This window comes from Balaenoptera ricei, chromosome 10 (assembly GCF_028023285.1).
Source record: "Balaenoptera ricei isolate mBalRic1 chromosome 10, mBalRic1.hap2, whole genome shotgun sequence".
Lineage (NCBI taxonomy): Eukaryota > Metazoa > Chordata > Mammalia > Artiodactyla > Balaenopteridae > Balaenoptera > Balaenoptera ricei.
The window spans coordinates 12180276-12199768 of NC_082648.1; the positions used below are offsets into that span (position 1 = coordinate 12180276).

At 40.1% G+C, this 19493-nt stretch overlaps 1 protein-coding gene across 1 annotated transcript; it reads left to right on the forward strand.

Annotated features, from left to right (window-relative positions):
- Positions 1-14680: 14680 nt before the first annotated feature.
- On the forward strand, positions 14681-19226 carry PDE6H (phosphodiesterase 6H). Its single transcript, XM_059934506.1, has 3 exons — positions 14681-14814; positions 16291-16331; positions 18885-19226. The coding sequence occupies exons 1-3, from the start codon at positions 14681-14683 to the stop codon at positions 18944-18946; spliced, it is 237 nt and encodes a 78-aa protein (XP_059790489.1). The 3' UTR covers positions 18947-19226.
- Positions 19227-19493: the final 267 nt, after the last annotated feature.

The following is a 19493-nucleotide window of genomic DNA, read 5'->3' on the forward strand; positions in this document are numbered from 1 at the left end:
AAGAAATTATGAATTTTAACTACATGTATTTAGCCCTAAATCTTAAGATTTGTCCTCAAACTGAGCTTTAGAGTTTTGTTGGTCATAATTTCAAGATGTAGCGTGTATTCCAGCACAAACTATCAAATGTTATTTATTGTAGTTTTCACTAATTTTTCTTTTAAATTAAAAGAAGCCAAAGCACTGTTTTGATTAAACCTAAGAATGCAGATTACAAAATAAAACTTCATTAATTCATAGTCTTCAAACTCAGAACTTGTTATAATTTAACAAGTGCTAAAACTGACTTTGTACCTTATTTGAGGAAATGGCTTGTGAAGTAATTTAAATGGGAACAAGTTGCAGAGGCCATATTTAAATCATTTGAGGGAACAAACAGTTTTTAAAGCATCCAAGCCACATTTTCACTAGACATTTCCATTGTTGCTGCTAATAATAAATGCTTATTTATATTAATATTTCAATATTCAGTATTTACATTGTTCTAATATGTTTAGAGCTGACAAATTACGCAAATATATTTGGAGAAACTGACATTTATTTTGTAGTCATTTAAATGTAGTGCATTTTGTTCACTTCATTTAGTAAATTGATGCCACCAGCTAGATCTTATCCTTAGTCAATGGAACTGAAATAAATAAGGAGGTGGTGGTCATTTGATGGGAGAAAAGAGATTAATCTAGAAAAATATGAAAAGGAAAACAGTATAGAATTAAAATTAATAAAAGCGAGGAAAACCAAATACAGATTTAGTCTATAAATTTCAAAATGATGTAGATAGAACATAGCCTTTGAAACAAAGTATCTGACTGTATTATAAATAAAAGCAAATATTAATTTACACAGAAGATAGTAAAGTTTGTAGCTCAGAGCTCTCAAGAAGGGACATATTTCTTCTTTCAATAATATTTTTTGAGCACATAATTCCTCCAGGTATTGTTCTAGACACTGCATCTAGATATACTGTTTATAAATACAAGGTATCTAGATACAGCAGTAGGCAACAGACAATCTCAAAATCTCTGCTCTCTTGTGGAATTTATGCTCTAGGGGAGACAGACAATTGAAAAATAACATAGAATAACATAGGTAGAGCTACCATATGATCCAGCAATCCCACTCCTGGGCATATATCCAAAACAAGCAAAAACTGTAATTCAAAAAGATACATGCACCCCAATGTTCACAGCAGCACTATTTACAGTAGCCAAGACATGGAAGCAACCTAAATGTCCATTGACAGACGAATGGATAAAGAAGACATGGTATATATATATATAGAAGGTATATATAGACATGGTATATATATATATGATGGAATATTACTCAGCCATTAAAAAGAATGAAATAATGCCATTTGCAGCAACATGAATGGACCTAGAGATTGTCATACGAAGTGAAGTAAGTCAGACAGAGAAAGACAAGTATCATATGATATCACTTATATGTGGAATCTAAAAAAATGATACAAATGAACTTATTTACAAAACATAAAAAGGCTCATAGACATAGAAAACAAACTTATGGTTACCAAAAGGGAAAGGAGGAGGGAGGGATAAATTAGGAGCTTGGGACTAACAGATACACACTACTGTACATAAAATAGAGAAACAACAAGGACCTACTATATAGCACAGGGAACTATATTCAATATCGTGTAATAACCTATACTGGAAAAGAATCTGAAGAAGGATCTGTACACCTGAAACTAATACAACATTGTAACTCAACTATACTTCAATTAAAAAAAACAACATAGGTAGAATAAATTATTTGGAACAAGAAGGATTTGAAAAATTGAGAGTGGTAGATTCAATGGATGCCACTACCCATTTCTCATGCTATTAGGGAAGCCATCACTATTCAAACAGGGCATTTTTTTTCTTCTAAACCCAATACGTCCTCACAATTTTTCTTAATGCACTGCTTTAGGCACAGATATTGGAAGGTATGGAAACCCCTAAAAGTGTCTGTAAAAGGAATATGTATGTATGCAGTGTGTGTACATTTATTGGGGGAGGAGAGAGAATTCATAGCTTTCATCAAATTTTCAAGGAGGTCCGTGACCTCAAATGAATTAAGAGTTGCTAATGTAGAATAGAGCCTCTTCTTGATGATATAATGATGGATTTTCAGTAAGTAGGAGGACAATTGCCATACCCTTCTAAAATATCTTCCAGCATCACAGTCAGGGTTGGGATCTACCTGAAATTACCATTTCTCATTTTCTTCTGTTGCAGTTCATTTTTCACATGTATTTTTATCTGATGAGAAAACTGAGATTAAGAGATTCCGTCAAGAAGATTAACATGGCAGACACCCCCCTTCTAGCCCATGCTGACAAAGATGTGTTATGTACCAAGGCTCCCATCTCCATATCTGAGCTTCTGCAAGTGTACAAAAATGCCTGCCATGGTAGTAATATGCTCTTACTCTAAGGACCTTAGCTCTGTAATGCCAAATGAAATCAATGGAACTGGGAAATTTGCACAGGAATTTCCGGAAAACAATCAAAACTTTTAAGTATTTTCCAGCTTTCCTTTGCTGCTATAAGGATACTGAAATGTAAATTCTAGGCAAATTTTCCATGGTACCTTCGCCGTGAGCCTGAAAAAGTGACGGATGACTGCAGACTGTTGAAACTTCCCCTTTCTGCAGACACATATTTCATTTTTTTTTTTAATTTAAAAAGCATATATTAAGCATTCTGTTAACCAGCATTTTTAAAGAACCTTCTAGGGGCATCATATGATACTAAATGAGGCCTTCCACAGACTTAAACTAGATGCATTTGAAATTAAATAGATGTAAAGTTCTATATCTAAATAAATAGAAAAAAGAAAAGGAAGTTCTAAATGTTGAGAATAAAGAGAGTTGAGATTGTCTTGGCAGTTACTCCCAAGGCTGTAGCAGACAACAGATTTAGCAGACAGTCAATAGTGTGATGTGTCAGATGGTGGGAGGGTGGACAATTCAACTTTGGACTCTCTCAGTAATACTGTCCTGATCACATGTATATATTGTACTATTAGAATGTGGGCTAGCCATGCTAGATGACACATGGAGTGTTATGTTAATGCAGACACAGTATTTCAAGAAAAATGTTGGCTAACTACATACGTTCTAGATGAGACCAACAAGCTTGGTGAGGATGTGGAGGAGGGCTGACCAGAGGGAAAATTCTAGAAATTATCAGAATAATTACTGAAGAAACTAAGGATGTTTAAGCCAGGAGAAGAGAAGTTCACAGTGTTGGTGAAAATGCTATTGACATTGCAGAAATCACTAAAATCAAGTCTAAATACATCCGTCATGACCAAAAATTGAGCTCAAAACTAGCATTATTCTCTCATCATTCGATGGAGTAAAAATTTGAATGTTTTATTTCCCTCCCTTCCCCCCAAATTAGACCAGGCACTGCTAGGTCATAGCACAGGGCCTGGGGTCTAACGGCTTCTTGCCTTCAGAGGTGCCATCAGGATCTGTGTCTGAGGACTGAACTTGTTCTTAGGGAGTCTTCTCTCTTGGCCTGGTGCTTTTATATTACACAGAGAAGAAGAACGACAATTCAGGGGGCTAATCTCCCCTGCAGGGAAGAAATTTCTCTCTGCCAGTGACAAGTTCTGAGAGAGTCACAGAGTGGTAGGCGCTGTCGTTTTGAACCAGAGCTTTTACCTCTTTGGAGCAGTTCCTCAGAGCTATGTGAGAGGCTGACTCCCAGCCTACAGTCCTCAGTAAGATCCCCGGATAAAACTTAACTCACAAATCTTAGTCTGCACAAATTTTCTTCAGTCGACAGACATCCCAAAGGGACTCTTCAACTTCAGTCCTCAAAGAGATGTGGGATTTGCATCCCACCATTGCCTCCACCCACCTGCACAGATATATTTCTTGGAGGCTACAAGTAGGGAAAATAAACTCTCAGGGGAAGACTTTCTGCCCCAAGAGCTATTCATTCTGCAATGTGTCCTTGAGGCCCAAACAGCACCTGGGGTGGACGGGAGAGCTGCAGGTCAGGCAGATATGCTGGATCTGTGTCTCCCTGTCCTTGTATCCTTAAGACAATGGTTTCACTCCTCTGAGCCTTAGTTTTCTCTTCTGTAAAAGAAGGCTGATATCATACTTCGGCGTTCCTGGAAGGGTTGGAAATAATGTGTGAGAAATCATATAGCAGCATCCCTACTTCAGAGTAAGTGCTCAATAAATGGTCCAGCCTAAGAGAATCATCACCACCATCACATTCTGATCCTTATTACTGCAGAGCAAATGTTAGAATAACTAGAAAAGAGTCAGTTTCATCTCAGTGCTTATAATCAGCCTGCATGCATATCCAATATTACCTCTTTCGTTGAACCTTTCCACTGCTGATCCAAAACAAGTGTGTAGTTTTTTTCTGAACCCCTAGAGTGTGCACTGTTTATACAAATATAATTTAGTACCTTAGTAAACACTGCCGTGTGTTATTTAGTGATTATTTTATGAATATTAATCTCATTTCTCCACCCAAATACAAATTGCAGGAGGAAAGGTCTGTGTTTTACATAACTTGCAGTCTTTGGAATGCCCAGTGTAAGACTTGACCAAATCATGCCAGAATTGAAGTTCTTTAGTAGAAGTATATCTATCTAAACTAGACAGAATTACCTGCATTCTACCCCTGATTCCATCTCCTTCCTGTGGTGAGAATATTGCCTTGCAGAAGGATGAGTATGAGTATGGTCACGTATCTACAGGGGTCAATGAGACCAACCTTTCTTTTTCTTCCTTTCTTTCATATATATGACATTTTAACTACGTTATTCAGGGTTCCATAGCCTTGGCATAAAGACTCATTTCTTTTTTTTTTTTTTTTTAAAGATTGATTGATTGATTGATATGTTGGGTCTCCGTTGCTGTGCGAGGGCTTTCTCTAGTTGCGGTAAGCGGGGGCCACTCTTCATCGCAGTGCGCAGGCCTCTCACTATCACGCCCTCTCTTGTTGCGGAGCATAGGCTCCAGACGCGCAGGCTCAGTAGTTGTGGCTCACGGGCCTAGTTGCTCCGCGGCGTGTGGGATCATCCCAGACCAGGGCTCGAACCTGTGTCCCCTGCACTAGCAGGCAGATTCTCAACCACTGCGCCACCAGGGAAGCCCCAAGACTCATTTCTTAATTCCACAAACCCTTAATCTTTCCCAGTCCACACCATGCCACGACCTGTGCACAGGTACAGAGATAAACAAGACACAGAACTAGACCTGTGCAGCTAGTTCTAGTTGCCAGCGATGTAATGGGGGAAAACAGAAATAAACAAATGGAAAACTTTTTGTGAGCTTAGGAAAAGTAATATACATGGGGTATTATGAGAGCACTAAGTAAGGATATCAAAGAAGGCTTCTTGGAGGAGGTGACTACAATGCTCAGTCTCAAAGGATAGTAGGTGTTGGGTTGTTGACATGGGGAGGGTTGGAAGGGGAGGAGAAGGCATTTGAGGAAAGCGGAAACATGAGCAAAGGAGTGGCATCCTAAAATAATGTGGTATGTGCAGGAGATTACAAGGAAGCAGCTCAGGGTGGCTGGACCTCAAAGTGCACATTACATAAGGAGGAGAAGCGTGCCTGGAGCGGGGTAAGTGCAGGTCCAGGTCACAGTGGACCCCTTACACTATGTAAACAAGGAGCTTGGCCTTGATCCTGTCCGCGATTCGGAGCCATTGAAAGTGAAGGAGGGACAGGATCGATTTTGTGTTTTCCTTTGCAGTTTACTCTGGTAGCTGTGTAGATGGATTCGATGAGAACAAAACCAGTTTGGAGACTGTTTAGGCCTGAACTAGAGACAGAGGTGATCAGACTCGAGAAAGATTTAGGTGAAGTTGGCATGGCTTGGTGATTAATGAGACGTGAAGGATGAGGGTGAGGAGGGGTGTGGAATCACAGATAACTTATGGGTTTCTTGCTAGGATGAGTGGGTCCTTGGTAGGAATACCAGCTGAGATAGAGAACACAAAGGAATGAACAGAGGTACTGGGGGAGTAATGACTTGAGTTTGGACATGTTGAGTATTGAGTTTGAAAGACACTGGGTCACTTCTAGGAAGTGATTTCAGACAGTAAGTGTGATGTATAAAACTGGATTTCAACCTTAAGTTAATGATTTACACTTCATCAGGCTATGGGCAGTAGTTTAAACCAGGTCACGCAAAGTGCGGTCTGAAGATCAGCAGATCAGCATCACCCAGGAATTTGTTAGAAATGCAAATCCTTAGGCCTGATTTCAGAACTATTGTATCAGAATCTCAGGGGTTGGGGCCAGGAAGCTGTTTTAAAAAAACTGCAGGTAAATTGTAAAGTTTGAGAAACACTGGTTTAATTATGTAAATGGATGAGATCTCCCATTGCTGAACTCACTTATTAGTTTTAGGAAGGTTTTAAAATATAAGTCCTTAGGATTTTTCTAATCATGTCATCTGTGAATAGAAACAGTTTTTTTCCTTTGTTTCCAGTCTTTGTGGTTTCTATTATTTTATGCCTGATTGCACTGGCCAGAACTTTCAGTACCGTGTTGATAAGAGTGATGAGAGCAGACATCCTTGACTTGTTCCCGATCTTAGAGAGAAAGCATTCAGCCTTTCATAATTAAATATGATGTTAACTGTAGGTTTTTTGTAGATGGTCTTTATTAGTTTCCCTCTATTTCTAGTTTGTTGAGAGTTTTTATCATGAATGACTGCCGGATTTTGTGAAATGGTTTTTCTGCATCAGTTAGTTTGATCATAGAATTTTTCTTCTTTAGTCTGTTGATATAGTGAATTATGTTGATTGAGTTTTGGATATTGAACAAATCTTGCGTATATGGAATAAATCCCACTTGGTCTTGATGCATTAGTATTTTTATATATTGCTGTATTGGATATGCTAATATTTTAAGGATTTTTACATCTAAATTCATGGGAGATATTGGTCTGTATTTTTCCTTTTTACTGTTTTTGTTTGATGTTGGTGTGAAAAAGTTTCATGAGGGTATGGGTGAAGGGGTCAGTTGTATGGTGATAGATGGTAACTATATACCTAGACTTGTGGTGATCACTTTGTAGTGTATACAGATGTTAAACTATAATTCTTACACCTGAATCTTACATAAAAATAATTTTAAAAACTCATGAGGGTAAAACTGGCCTCATAAAATGAGTGGGGGAAGTCTACCTTTCTATTTTCTGAAAGAGAATATTGTGTTTTTAATGAAGTTATTTTTTCAAGATTAATAACGTTGTTCTGGAGAATCCCTTAGCATGGTAGGGTGTTGAGGGAAGGAGGGGCCGGCCTTGTGCATTCCTCCTTCACATTTAGCGTGTTCCTCTCTAGGGTCCATTGTGCATTAGTAGAGTGGGAAGCTCAGTCTAGGGGATTCAAAATGTGGAGGAGATGCATTTTTGACGTGTGTCTTCCGACTCACTGGTATTTTAAGAAACACTAAAGAAAGATTCGAGATTAGCACTTGTGTAAGCAGCTTATAGGACAGCTAAAATCTTAATTACTTTCTAATTACTTAGTACTTGCCCTTTAACTCTTTTCCTGTATATAATTAATAAGACTTTCCCATCCATCAGAAAGGATTAAGTAACAAAGATTACAGAGCTATGGAACAAAGATTATTTTTTTAAAAAGTATTTTATGATATTTAGATTTAAAATTGACATATAGGAAGACTCACTCTCTGTGGTGTACAATTCTATAGGTTTGGCCAAATGCATAGAGTTGTATATCCACCACTATGATCTAGATACCAAATCATTCCATAACCCTTCAAAAATTCCTTTCATTTCCCTTTATAGTCAACTCCTCCTCTCAATCCCTGGCAACCACAAATCTGTTCTCCAGCCCTATAGTTTTGCCTTTTTGAGAATATCATAAATAAAATCAGACAGTATAGAGTCTTTTGACTTTGGATTCTTTCACTTAGCAAAATGTGTTTAATATTCATCTATTAAATAATGTTATTCCATTTATGTCGCTCCATCCATCTATAAATCTTCTCTCTCTTTTTCTTTTCCCCCAGCAAGGTTCCTGCTGGCTTTGTTTCTTTTGTCTGTGAAATCCAGGCACACCCAAGTTTCTTCCAGGAAATTACTTGGTTACTGATCACCTTGTTTATAGCTGTGTGACCCTATTACCTGATTGATAAGATCTGAGATAGATAACTGACCAAAAGTTCACCACAGTAGGCAAGGCAATGACCAATGAAGTGACCTGGTAGAAGAGCTCTGTCCAACAGAGGCAGGGGGTGTTGATTGACTGGCTAGTCTACTCCAATCCTCTAAGACTCAGTAGAAGTAGAGTCTACTCTACTTCTACAGTGGAGGCAGAGCAGAAAGTGCAGCCACTTGGAACAGGGAAACACGATGCACCTCCTGAAGATACCAGGTGACCAGGTCTTTAGAACTGCAGGGTCTTGAACAATGTTTCATTCTCCACATAGCCTTGCTGAAGCTGACTGTGTTCCTTGTCTTTCATACTCCTCCTTGTATCCCATACTTTTACTCTTTTCATCCTTGTTTCTTTCTAGATGTTCAACATTTTCTTCTTCTGTCATTTCCTTTCTGTTTCAAGAACTTCCTTTATTATCCTTTTAAGGTATTTTGATGACAGATTCTTTTAATCTTCCTTTGTCTGAGGATGTCTTTATTTCCCCTTCATTCCTGAAGGATCAATTCACTTGATAATAGAATTCAGAGTTGACAGTTCTTTTCTTTCAGGATGTGAAAAATGTGCCACTTCCTTCTGGCTTCCACTGTTTCTGATGAGAAGTCCTCTGTCCTTCACCAAAGAAATGGGGAATGTGGGAGGGTTTGACAGATAAGCATCAAGACATCCATGGGTCTGGTGTGTAGGGGTAGAGAAAGATGTGAAAAGTAATGGAGACAAAGGAGGGAGTGGAAAGACCCATCCAGAGACAAAACACCCTGCTGGCTCTGCAAGGTGTTTGCTGTCTTCAGAATTCCTCTGATTTTGGTAAATACCAAGGGAAAGATTACTGAAAAAAACCCTTAAGCTGGTTAGCTGCCTATGTAATCTGCTTGGGGCTGCAGGTTAAGAATCATCCCCTGCCTAGAAAGGATAAATTGACCTTCTTTCTCTATAATCTCATGGAGTGCAATTCTCCTATAAGTAACAATTTAGAGAAGCGCACTGTAGTTCACTAGCAATGCATGAGAGTAACCAGCAACACAGGCATCTCGGTCCAGGTCTGCTTTGCTGTAGTAGAGTAGAAAGATAGCTGAATAAACAAGATATTTGCAGGGTTGGGCCTTGCTCCTGGCTCCCCTACTCACTTTATATGCAATCTTGAATAAATCATTTAATTTCTTTATGACAAATTTGTCAAAAGAGCTTAATGATGCTGGCATATTAGTTAAGGTCTATTCAAAACTGTATAAAGTGATGTACAAATTCATATTAGTGGCTCAATGCAATTGGAAGTTGTGTGTCAAGTGTCCCACTGAAGGGGATTGTAGTCTGGACCCTACACCCTGAAGCATTTGGTGTGAAAGATCCAGCAATCAATTCTCAAATAAATATCATCAGTTAAGAGTTCCCAGCTATCACTTGTGCTCTTTCTCTGTCACGTATCACTGAATTTTAGGTTATTCCTGATTTGTGGTTTCATCTGTCTGAGAAAATGCATATAACACTCATTAGGGAGAGATACTGGTATTTCACAATGGCACTGCTCACATGATCAATGTCTCCAATGAAGCAGGGGACACTGTGAGAATTACGTGATCATCTGTGTGTGTATATGTGCGTGTGTGACAGAGAGAGAGAGAGACAGTATGCAAGGGCTTGTGTGTGTCAGGAAAAGGGAAGAATGGGGGGTAGGGACTAAAGGTAACAATGGAGAAGGAAAAAAGATTTTGAACTACAATCTGCAAGTCTCCCCTTGGAAATCAACACTTTGTGTGTGTTTGTGAATTCAATACCTATTTATGGGCAGGAGAGAGCCCAAGTCAGTTTGTAAGAACATCCAATTAACAGAAAAGCCTGTCCCAGTCTCACCCCACACTCTTCCAGCTTCTTTGCACCTGGGCTTATGCTCCTAAGCCTATGATGATGCACTTAGATAGCATGAGTGTATTACAGAGAGATAAATCAGGATGCAAAGGTCCTTTATTCATCTACTGTGAAGAAGGCAACCGGATAGCTCATTGGAGAAACACTCAGCTCTGTGAGTATTCCTCAACTTCTGGGGAGTTTAAGCAGGATATAATCAAAGGGCTTTTGTTTGTGGGGGCAGGGGTGGGGGTTTGATTTGGCTCTAAAACAAAGAAATGGAAGAAAAGAACACACTGAACCTGTGGGCCTGGACCAGGGCTGGGGATGGAAATGGGAGAAAACATGGAGGAAATACACCAAAACTTCCTTATAATGCCATGGGACAAGCTCATAAGTGAAACTTGATTATTACAAGGTCATTGCAAACCTTGATTACTAAATTCACTTAGAAGCAACCCAAAACTGACCCTCTCTTTTGGTGGCTCCAAAGCAAACAGTTTTCTGGGAAAAGGGGGATCTGGGGCACTAAATGACCACAGAGCAAACAGTTCTTTACTCCCAGGGTGTGCTTGAAAACTTAGTCCAGGCACCAGGAGGCTGATGTGGGAGCGTAGGATGAGGGGAAGGAGCCCGGAACCAGGAGGGGAATGACCGCAGTGCAGGGGCAGGTGTGCTAAACCTTCTCCCTCCGAGCTTAAAACGTTTGTTTGTTCCTAGCTGAAGCAAGGTACTCGCTGGAATTTTGTTTTTGTTTTTTTCACGGCTTTGGTTTGGGTCTTCCTTGGCTCTCCAAATTATTAGATTCTCTCTGCCTCAGTGGGACCCTGGGTGACGTTTATAGGTCCAACCACATCAGTGGAGGAAATTGCTCCTTCGCCTATATTCTCCCCATCCTCATCCATCAACAATGGAATCGTCTATCTGCCCATATCTATGCTGAGAAAGAGGGAACTCGAAGCCTAGGGCGATAATAGTAGCATTAGAGAACCTGACTCAGGAATCTTCAGAAACTGCCCTTCCTTACCTGGAATTTATGAAGTATCATCTGTAGCTTCCTACAGCCGAGCTCTGCTGCCTGGGGTCTAAGGCAACAGTAACCTCAGTTCCCTCAAACCTATGCCTTGAAAGCTTACATTGCTGCATCCACTTTCTGCAGAGGAACAGCTTGTAATTTTCAAAAGGGGAAGGGCTAACAGTGTTTTAAAAACAGGGAAAACATTCTGTCTCACAAAGGAATGAATTACTAGATACTTTGGGAGGCAAAAATGTGAAACCTCTGCTTGCAGCTAAAATCAAGTCTGATACTAGATTCAGGATTATTCAGCTTCCAGGGATGCCCTTGGAGTTCTTCGGAAAGCACGGTCAGGATAAGTTCAGCTGTAGGTGATACCTGTGGCTGACAAGACTGATTTCCAAGGCAGGACAAGGTCATATTTGTTCTGCTCATCCCAAAGATGTTACAGGGAACACTGGAGGGTAAATCTATGACAGAAACACCCTAGGGATTGGTTGACTGTCCTAGGTACTCAAAGATGAAATATTGTACACGAAATGCTCAGTAAATGTAAAAACAGTTATTATTCATAGTGCAAATCCCGAGGGCCATGAGGATTCAGGGATTAGCCAGGCAACTGTTACGTAACTCTTTCCAAGGACAATTCTTTTATGTAACGCATCACACTTGGAATTAGACAGGAACTCGGTCCAAGCCTAGAGAAACTTGCAACTGCAACTTCAGAGTTATATAAACATGCAAAAGAAACTCGCCAGAGAAAAGGGGAAGTGTAATCAGGGGTACATAGAAGTCAAGTGTGAATTTATGTTCTTTGGGGTTGCTGTTAGGGTTGTCAAAGGGATCCAAAGAAGTCTTCTTAAGACAGAATTTTGAGAGCAAAAATAAGTTAATAGTTGGGGCATTTGAAGGATGCAGAGGATTACCCAGCAAGTGCAGGTAGCAATTACCTCTCTGGTGCTTGACAAGGACCCTTCAGCAGATGGCCTGGAGGAAAGGGTGTGGGAGTCCAGGTGAACCTATGTCGAAACCATAAATTTGTTTGCAGGGCTTCCTTGTCTCCCAGAAGGTCTACTATAAAAAGGTTACTCCTTTTTGAGTATTTTTCACCAAACACTCTATATTATTCCCTCTTATTTTCCCCATTACCCTAAAAAGAAGATATTATTTGATTCATTTTATAGATGGAGTGAGACCTAGAGAGGTTTTGCAACTTATCCAAGGTCACATAAACAGTTTTGTGGAGCAGGAATTTGAGATTATTTCTATTTGATTCTAAAGCATCTACTCTTTACACTGTTTTGCCCCCTGAAGGGTGATTTGACTGATTAAGGTTACCTTAGACCCTCACATTACAGACTTTGGATCTAACATAGTAGGATTTCAGTTAGAGTTGCCAGATAACATAAAAGATGCCCAGATAAATTTGAATTTCAGATAAACAACAACAAGACAAGTTTCTAAGTATAAGTACGTACCATGAAATATTTGGGATATACTTATACTAGAAAAAAAATCATTTGTTGTATAGCTGAAATTCAAATTTAACTGGTCGTCCTATATTTTTATTTGCTCAATGTGGCAATCCTAAGCCTAGGAGGCTCTCTAGATTAAAGAAAGGAAAGTTTGCAATTTCTTACTGCTTTGAAAGAATTGGGAAGTCCAAAAGCTTGATCTGAGGGAAATTCTCCAATTTTCCTCTGTGGCTTTGGCAGAGCTGGGATGTGTCAGTTACTGGTGGCACAGTCAGAGAGTAACACTGCTATTGGCTGCCCGCCAAGACATTCCCATGGTCCCAACCACACTTGGGAGAGGCACAAACTTTGCCTGTTTACCAGGGAAGGAGAGGGCCCGCAGCACAAGAACTGGATTCAGTGAGCAGAGGAGTTGGCAGCATATTTTCTAAAGCCACTGAGGGCTTTATGAGGTGAAGATCAGCTGATGCTTTACCTACGGTTTGATGGAGAAGGTCACAGGGTCAGGATCTCAGGACCCAAGTTTCAAAGCATTAGTTCTCTTTATTTATTTATTCACTCATCTGACAAATATGTATATGGCGTACCTACTATGGGCCGGGTACTGTTGTAGGTTCTGAGGCTACAGAAATGAACAAAGACTGAAAAAGCAGCCTCCTGGAGCATATTCCAGTGGGGGATTAAGACAAGGTCCATTGCATGTGAAGTTGATCCAGGACCCTGTCCAGTTTCACCATCCCTGGTTCCAGCTCACAGAGTAGTCAATGTGTTTTTATTGAACAAGTTGAGGACTGGCCAGGAGAGAATTAAAATAGTAATTGGGGAAGAGAAAATAGGGAAAAATATCTTGGAGGCAAGGATTTATTAATAATTTTACATGATTTTGAGAGTAGTAAGAACAAGTTGATAAAGTTATACAATATTAGTTTTGAAGGATGTGCAGTGTGGCAGAGAGAGAGAAAAGATGGTTAGCGTGAGCCAAACATTGTTGGGAACAATTGAAGTTAAGAATATTAGCATAAATCTATAATGAATGAAATACGGAATTCTACGAAAACAAGCTCCCAGGCGGTAGATTATGGACGGTTTGGCTCCAGGTGGGAGATTAAGGCTGTTTGGAAGTTCTGTGGAGTTTTTTCAGAATCTTCCTTCCCAGATTAAGTGCTATCGACTTTTGTGATAGAAAAGGAGAAAGAAGAATATTCTTTAGCTTAGCATAAATCATGCTAATTTCTTATTACATGTTATTGTAACATGTAATAAAAATCTGTTATGTTCTTTTATTTGTACTTGAAGAATGACTATGTACATTTCTGTAGCTAAAATGAAAGTCTGGGAAAATCATATTGGATAGCTCCTTGATTTAGATAGGAGAAAATGTTGAAGATTTCTGAGAAATATGTGGCTAGGAAGCTTTATATCTGGATGTGGAGTTAAAGCACACACTTACTACTTAATCACCCCACACTGTCTTCTGTGTGTTTGTGTGTATGTGTGTGTGTGTGTATTGGGATGTATTGAACACTTCTGTGGTGTTGGTATACCAGGTTCAGAGTTTCCCCTATCCAGACTACTACACTGTCATCTCTAGAACTAGGAAAGAAGTCTCTGGATCACATGAGAAGTAAATAAAATAAGGACCATAAAGAACAAAGGCCATAAAAAATGGGTCAGTAAACATTTAGAGTCAGGTTATTTTATAGCTAGATGGAAAAATATGTAAAGCTTAAAGAATTTTTCAGTGCTGCAAAGACTATAGATATTCTTTAGTTCATTTCTCTCCCTTTATAGATGGTGGAACTGGTGATCAAACAGAAGGACATCATTATAATAAATTCACATAGAAAGTTAGTGGCAGATTTATTGGAACAACAAATCCACCTAGATTTTTGAACTCTATCAGGTGCCAGTTTATATCCCACTATAATGAGCGCCTCCCTTGATTTATACCACATTCTCTTAAAAATCCCTTTAAAAGATGATAACTTCTCCCTTTTGGTGTCAACACAAGATACTGAGCTTCTTTATCAAGGTGCTTCTCTCCCCACCTCCAGTTTATCATCGGGGTCCAATAAGTAATGGTTCTCATACCTCGAAGGGTCTTCTTTTTTTCTCTTACTGTCTAAGGAGCCTGAAAGAAAACCATCAGCCCCCCAAGGACCAGCAGAATGAGTGACAATTCTACTTTGGCCCCTCCAACTTCAAACCAAGGTCCCACCACCCCACGCAAAGGACCCCCCAAGTTCAAGCAGAGGCAGACACGTCAGTTCAAGAGCAAGCCTCCTAAGAAAGGTGTGAAAGGGTAAGACCAAGATTAAAAAGAAGACTTTCTATTGTTTTTATCCCTCCATATAGCTGATTCACTTTGTTGTACAACAGAAACTAACAGAGTATTTTAAAGCAATTATACTCCAATAAAGGTCTATAAAAAAAAAAGAGTGCTTTGGTTTTAAGAAATTAATGCTCACAATATTAAATAGACTTATAAAAATTTCCAACCCCACCCTCTGTTTTCCTATCTAACAGAATCTTTGCTGAATCATGTTTTCAGTCCTGGAATCCTTCCTCCGTCAGCTCCCAGATCTACAGTCAGAATTAACATGGAAAATGGAAACTTCACAGTGACCTTCGACTTGACCTTTCAGACTTTTCTTGACCACTCTCCTTCGTTGATGTAATCTGTGCTTTAATCTGGAACACAGAAACACTGGCCACTTTTAGAACACACCGTTTATTTTTATGCCTTCAAATCTTCTCTCTTCAGTTCTTTGTTTTTCTCTTTCTCTTCTTGGCAAAATCTTGCTTATTTTCAACACACACTCATGTTAATTTCTTCTGAAAGCCATTGCTGACTCCCTTAGACAAACATTATCATTACTTCCATGTTTGCATTTTCTACATTCAGCAATGGTAACTTGTGTTATTTTATATTACATTTATTTCTTGTCATCTGTTCCCTGAGACTGAGATCCCTCAGAGAAAATTTGTGTGTTTGTTTTTTTCCTTAACTCCCAGGGCCTAACACAATGCCAGGGACATAGCAGATGCTTAATATGTACTTTTGGATAAACTAAACAAATGGATAAATTAATCATTTTAATGACTTTCATATTGCTTTCTCATTCCAATTTCTATTTTAAAAAGTGGAGCTTGGGGGCTTCCCTGGTGGCGCAGTGGTTGAGAATCTGCCTGCCAATGCAGGGGACACGGGTTCGAGCCCTGGTCTGGGAAGATCCCACATGCCACGGAGCAACTGGGCCCGTGAGCCACAGTTACTGAGCCTGCGCGTCTGGAGCCTGTGCTCCGCAACAAGAGAGCCACGACAGTGAGAGGCCCGCGCAACGCGATGAAGAGTGGTCCCCGCTTGCCGCAACTAGAGAAAGCCCTCGCACAGAAACGAAGACCCAACACAGCAATCAATCAATCAATAAAAATAAATAAATAAATAAGAACGTGAATTTCTAAAAAAAAAAAAAAAAAAAGTGGAGCTTAACTAAATTGCCCCACTGATCTCTTTTTTTTTTTTTTTCTGGCTCTCAATTGTCTTGAGTTAAATTTTTACAGAGGGGAAACTATCCCTCCTCTGGGACACATTGTCTAAAACCTGCCTGAGTGCCATTTCCTTTGCCCCAGTTCAATGCAGACAGAAGGGGTTTCTCAAATACAAAAACTTAAACTTCTTCTTCTTTCCGTTTGAATCTGGAAACTCTTCACATGACTTATTCCAGGATCCTTTGGCTCCGATATCAGCTAATTTCTCTTGTATTTTTTTCCATAGGTTTGGAGATGACATTCCGGGCATGGAGGGACTAGGAACAGGTGAGCCACCCAAAGATTTCAGTGAATTTTACCCTTGGACTTTCACCCTTTTTTCTACTTCAGGCCACATGGGGCAGTTGAAAGTTACCAGAAATACCTCAGGCAGCAGATTCTTTAAAGATCTAGAAAAGTGGGGTTTTAATTTAACTTCCTAAATAAGTATGTGTGTGCCCAGAGGCTAAAACTCTAAAAGAAATCAGACTTGCCCCAAAGTTTAATGAATCTTTGTGTTTTGTTAAATACTCTTGAGGGCGTACAATGATGAATTGTAGTCTTTCACGGTAGAAGGATTCTTCGAGTGAGTCTAGACCAACTTTATTTTTCAGAAGAGAAATCTGAGACATAGAGGAATTAAGTGACAATCTGAGGCCACAGAGTGAGGTACTGGAAACAAGGGTGGGGCCAGGAGAGCCTTTTCACTCTACCGGGCCAACGACTCCCTCACCTACTTCCTTTTTTCACACATCCTCTGGCACCCAGAACAGGGCCCTGCATACTGAAAGTATCCGGTACAATATTTTTGAATTGGCTAGAATTTTTATTTGTTGGATAATGCATGCAAATTACTGCATATCCTTTTTAAAAAACTTATTTATTCTATTTATTTATTTTTGGCTGCACTGGGTCTCTGCTGCTTCACACGGGAGCTCTCTAACTGCGGCGAGCAGGGACCACTCCTCGCCGCGGTGCGCGGGCTTCTCATTGCGGTGGCCTCTCCCGTTGTGGAGCTCGGCCTCTAGGGGCGCGGGCTCAGCAGTCGTGGCTCGCGGACTCCAGAGCTCAGGCCCAGCAGTTGTGGCGCAGGGGCCCAGTTGCTCCACGGCATGTGGTGTCCTCCCAGACCAGGGCTTGAACCCATGTCCCCTGCACCTGCAGGCGGACTCCCAACCACTGCTCCAGCAGGGAAGCCCCCTGCATATCCTTTTAAAAATTAATAGACGTTATTTTTTAGAGCAGTTTTAGGTTTATAGGAAAATTAAGCAGAAAGTACAGAGTTCCTATAGACCCCCTCTGCCACCTTCCTCCCCCTGTACATCGTTTCCCCTATTATTAACATCTTGCGTTATCGTGGGGCATTTGTTATATACTTCATGAACCAATATTAATACGTTGTTATTAACTGAAATAGCTTGTTCATTCTTTGTGTTGTCCAGTTCCATGGGTTTTGACAAATGCACAATATCCTGTATCCACCAGTACAGGTTCATACAGAATACCTTCACTCGTCCCCCAGATCTCCTGAGCTCTACCTGTTCATCCCTTTCTCCCCGTAAACTTCTGACAACCACTAATCTTTTTACTGTCTCTATAGTTTTGCCTTTTCCAGATGGTCCTACAGTTAGAAGCATATAGTATGAGTTCTTTCACTTAATAATAGTTATCTAAGCTCCCTCCATGTCTTTACATGGTTTGATAGTGCATTTCTTTTTATCACTGAATATTTCATTATCTGGTTGTATCACAGTTTATTTATCCTATTGATAGGCATCTTGATTGCTTCCAAGTTTTGGCAATTATGAATAAAGCTGCTATAAACTTCCTTGGGCAGGTTTTTGTGTAGCCACATTTTTCCAGCTCATCCAATACACTTTTGATAAATGGTGGCACTCAGAGCAATCAGTGTCCTTTCCGGGCAACTCTCAGCATATCTACTTTTTATTGTCTAATGCCACTCCTCCGATCTCAAATAGAATTTCTAGCCACTTTTATAAGGCTCACATGCTACTCTTTTAAATCAAACGCTTCTCTATTTTGGCCAGGTGTGTATAAGACCAGCAAGTTCACTTTTGACTCTGGAATATATCCTTAACTCTGCCAACGTATTTGGAATAGTGGCAAAAGGTTTATACTGATGGAAATTCTGAAGTCTTTGATCTGGTTCTAGTTCAGTCTCTACAACTGTGAGATTTTTTTGCTGGGTGTTTAATCCCTCTGGGTATCAGCCAGCTTCCTTGTAATTGAGGAACAATAATATCTTATTGCTGATGCAAGAGACTGGATGAGATGATGCCTTGAGATCACTTCCCAGTAGGCAGTGGGATATAGGCATTTCAGAATGTAAAGGAGCTTAAGAGCAGTCAGAGAAGCCCAAGGAACACATCTGGATTGGTAAGGAGTAAGGAGACTGGATTTCCAGACCATGGGAATTTAAAGCGGCCCTATTTCTTTCTTACTTTAACCCTTGGGCTAACTAGAATTCCACCTCTGTTCCCTCTTGAGTGGTTTTGTGAGACTCCGTGTGATCAGAGAGCTACACTCCCCCAGGATAGACCTAGTCCAAAGCCTTGAATCATGTCCCCAAAAAGGATGCAGAATAAAACCAACACAAATACCTTGGGAGCCTGTTCTGGGGGAATCAGAGCCCTGCAGAGGATTAAACAACTGGTCTGATCTTTCCTGGGCTGAAGGGCCATTCTAGAGAACTTCCCCGTCATCTGGACAGCATATGGAAGGGAGGGGTGAGGGGTCTCTGCCTGAAGGATGCCCTTTTGAGCAGAAGAGGCTCTCCTAGGGGTGAGATTGGCTTATAAGTTCTTCTTTTTTCCCTTGCAGATATCACGGTAATTTGTCCTTGGGAGGCATTCAGCCACTTGGAGTTGCACGAGCTCGCTTAGTTTGGGATCATCTGAGGCACCAGAGGTTCTGCCACTCTCAACAGCATCTGCTGTAACTTTGGTTACTTCTGCCCTATTGACCTGCCAGAGTCTTGACATACAGCTGTCGGAAATGGTTTCTTTGGCTTACGCAGTCATTTCCCTTAAGTTACTACTAAGAGTTCTCTTAGTGTCAGACTCTCTCATGCAGTATAGTTTAGCTCAGAACAGCGGGTGAAATCAACTTTTGATAGGGCCTTTCAAACATTACCACTTTTTCCTATCAGCTGGTTAGAAGTCATCCGTATTTCTCTAAAGTTTAAGTCCTTCAAATCTGTTTTTGCTAGGCATTCATTATGATTGGTATTAGGCTTTTAAGATACCATTTATGTCACTCCTCTACCTTTTTCTTTAATAAAGGAGATACCTCGAATCTCATGATGAAGTTCTATTAAATGCTATATGCAAATATCTGATGCCCTGTTCTGAGACCCAATTAAACAAAGAAGGCACAGTCACACAGGAAATAAGCACAGTGCATGCAAAAGAGCATAGGATTAAGAGTCAA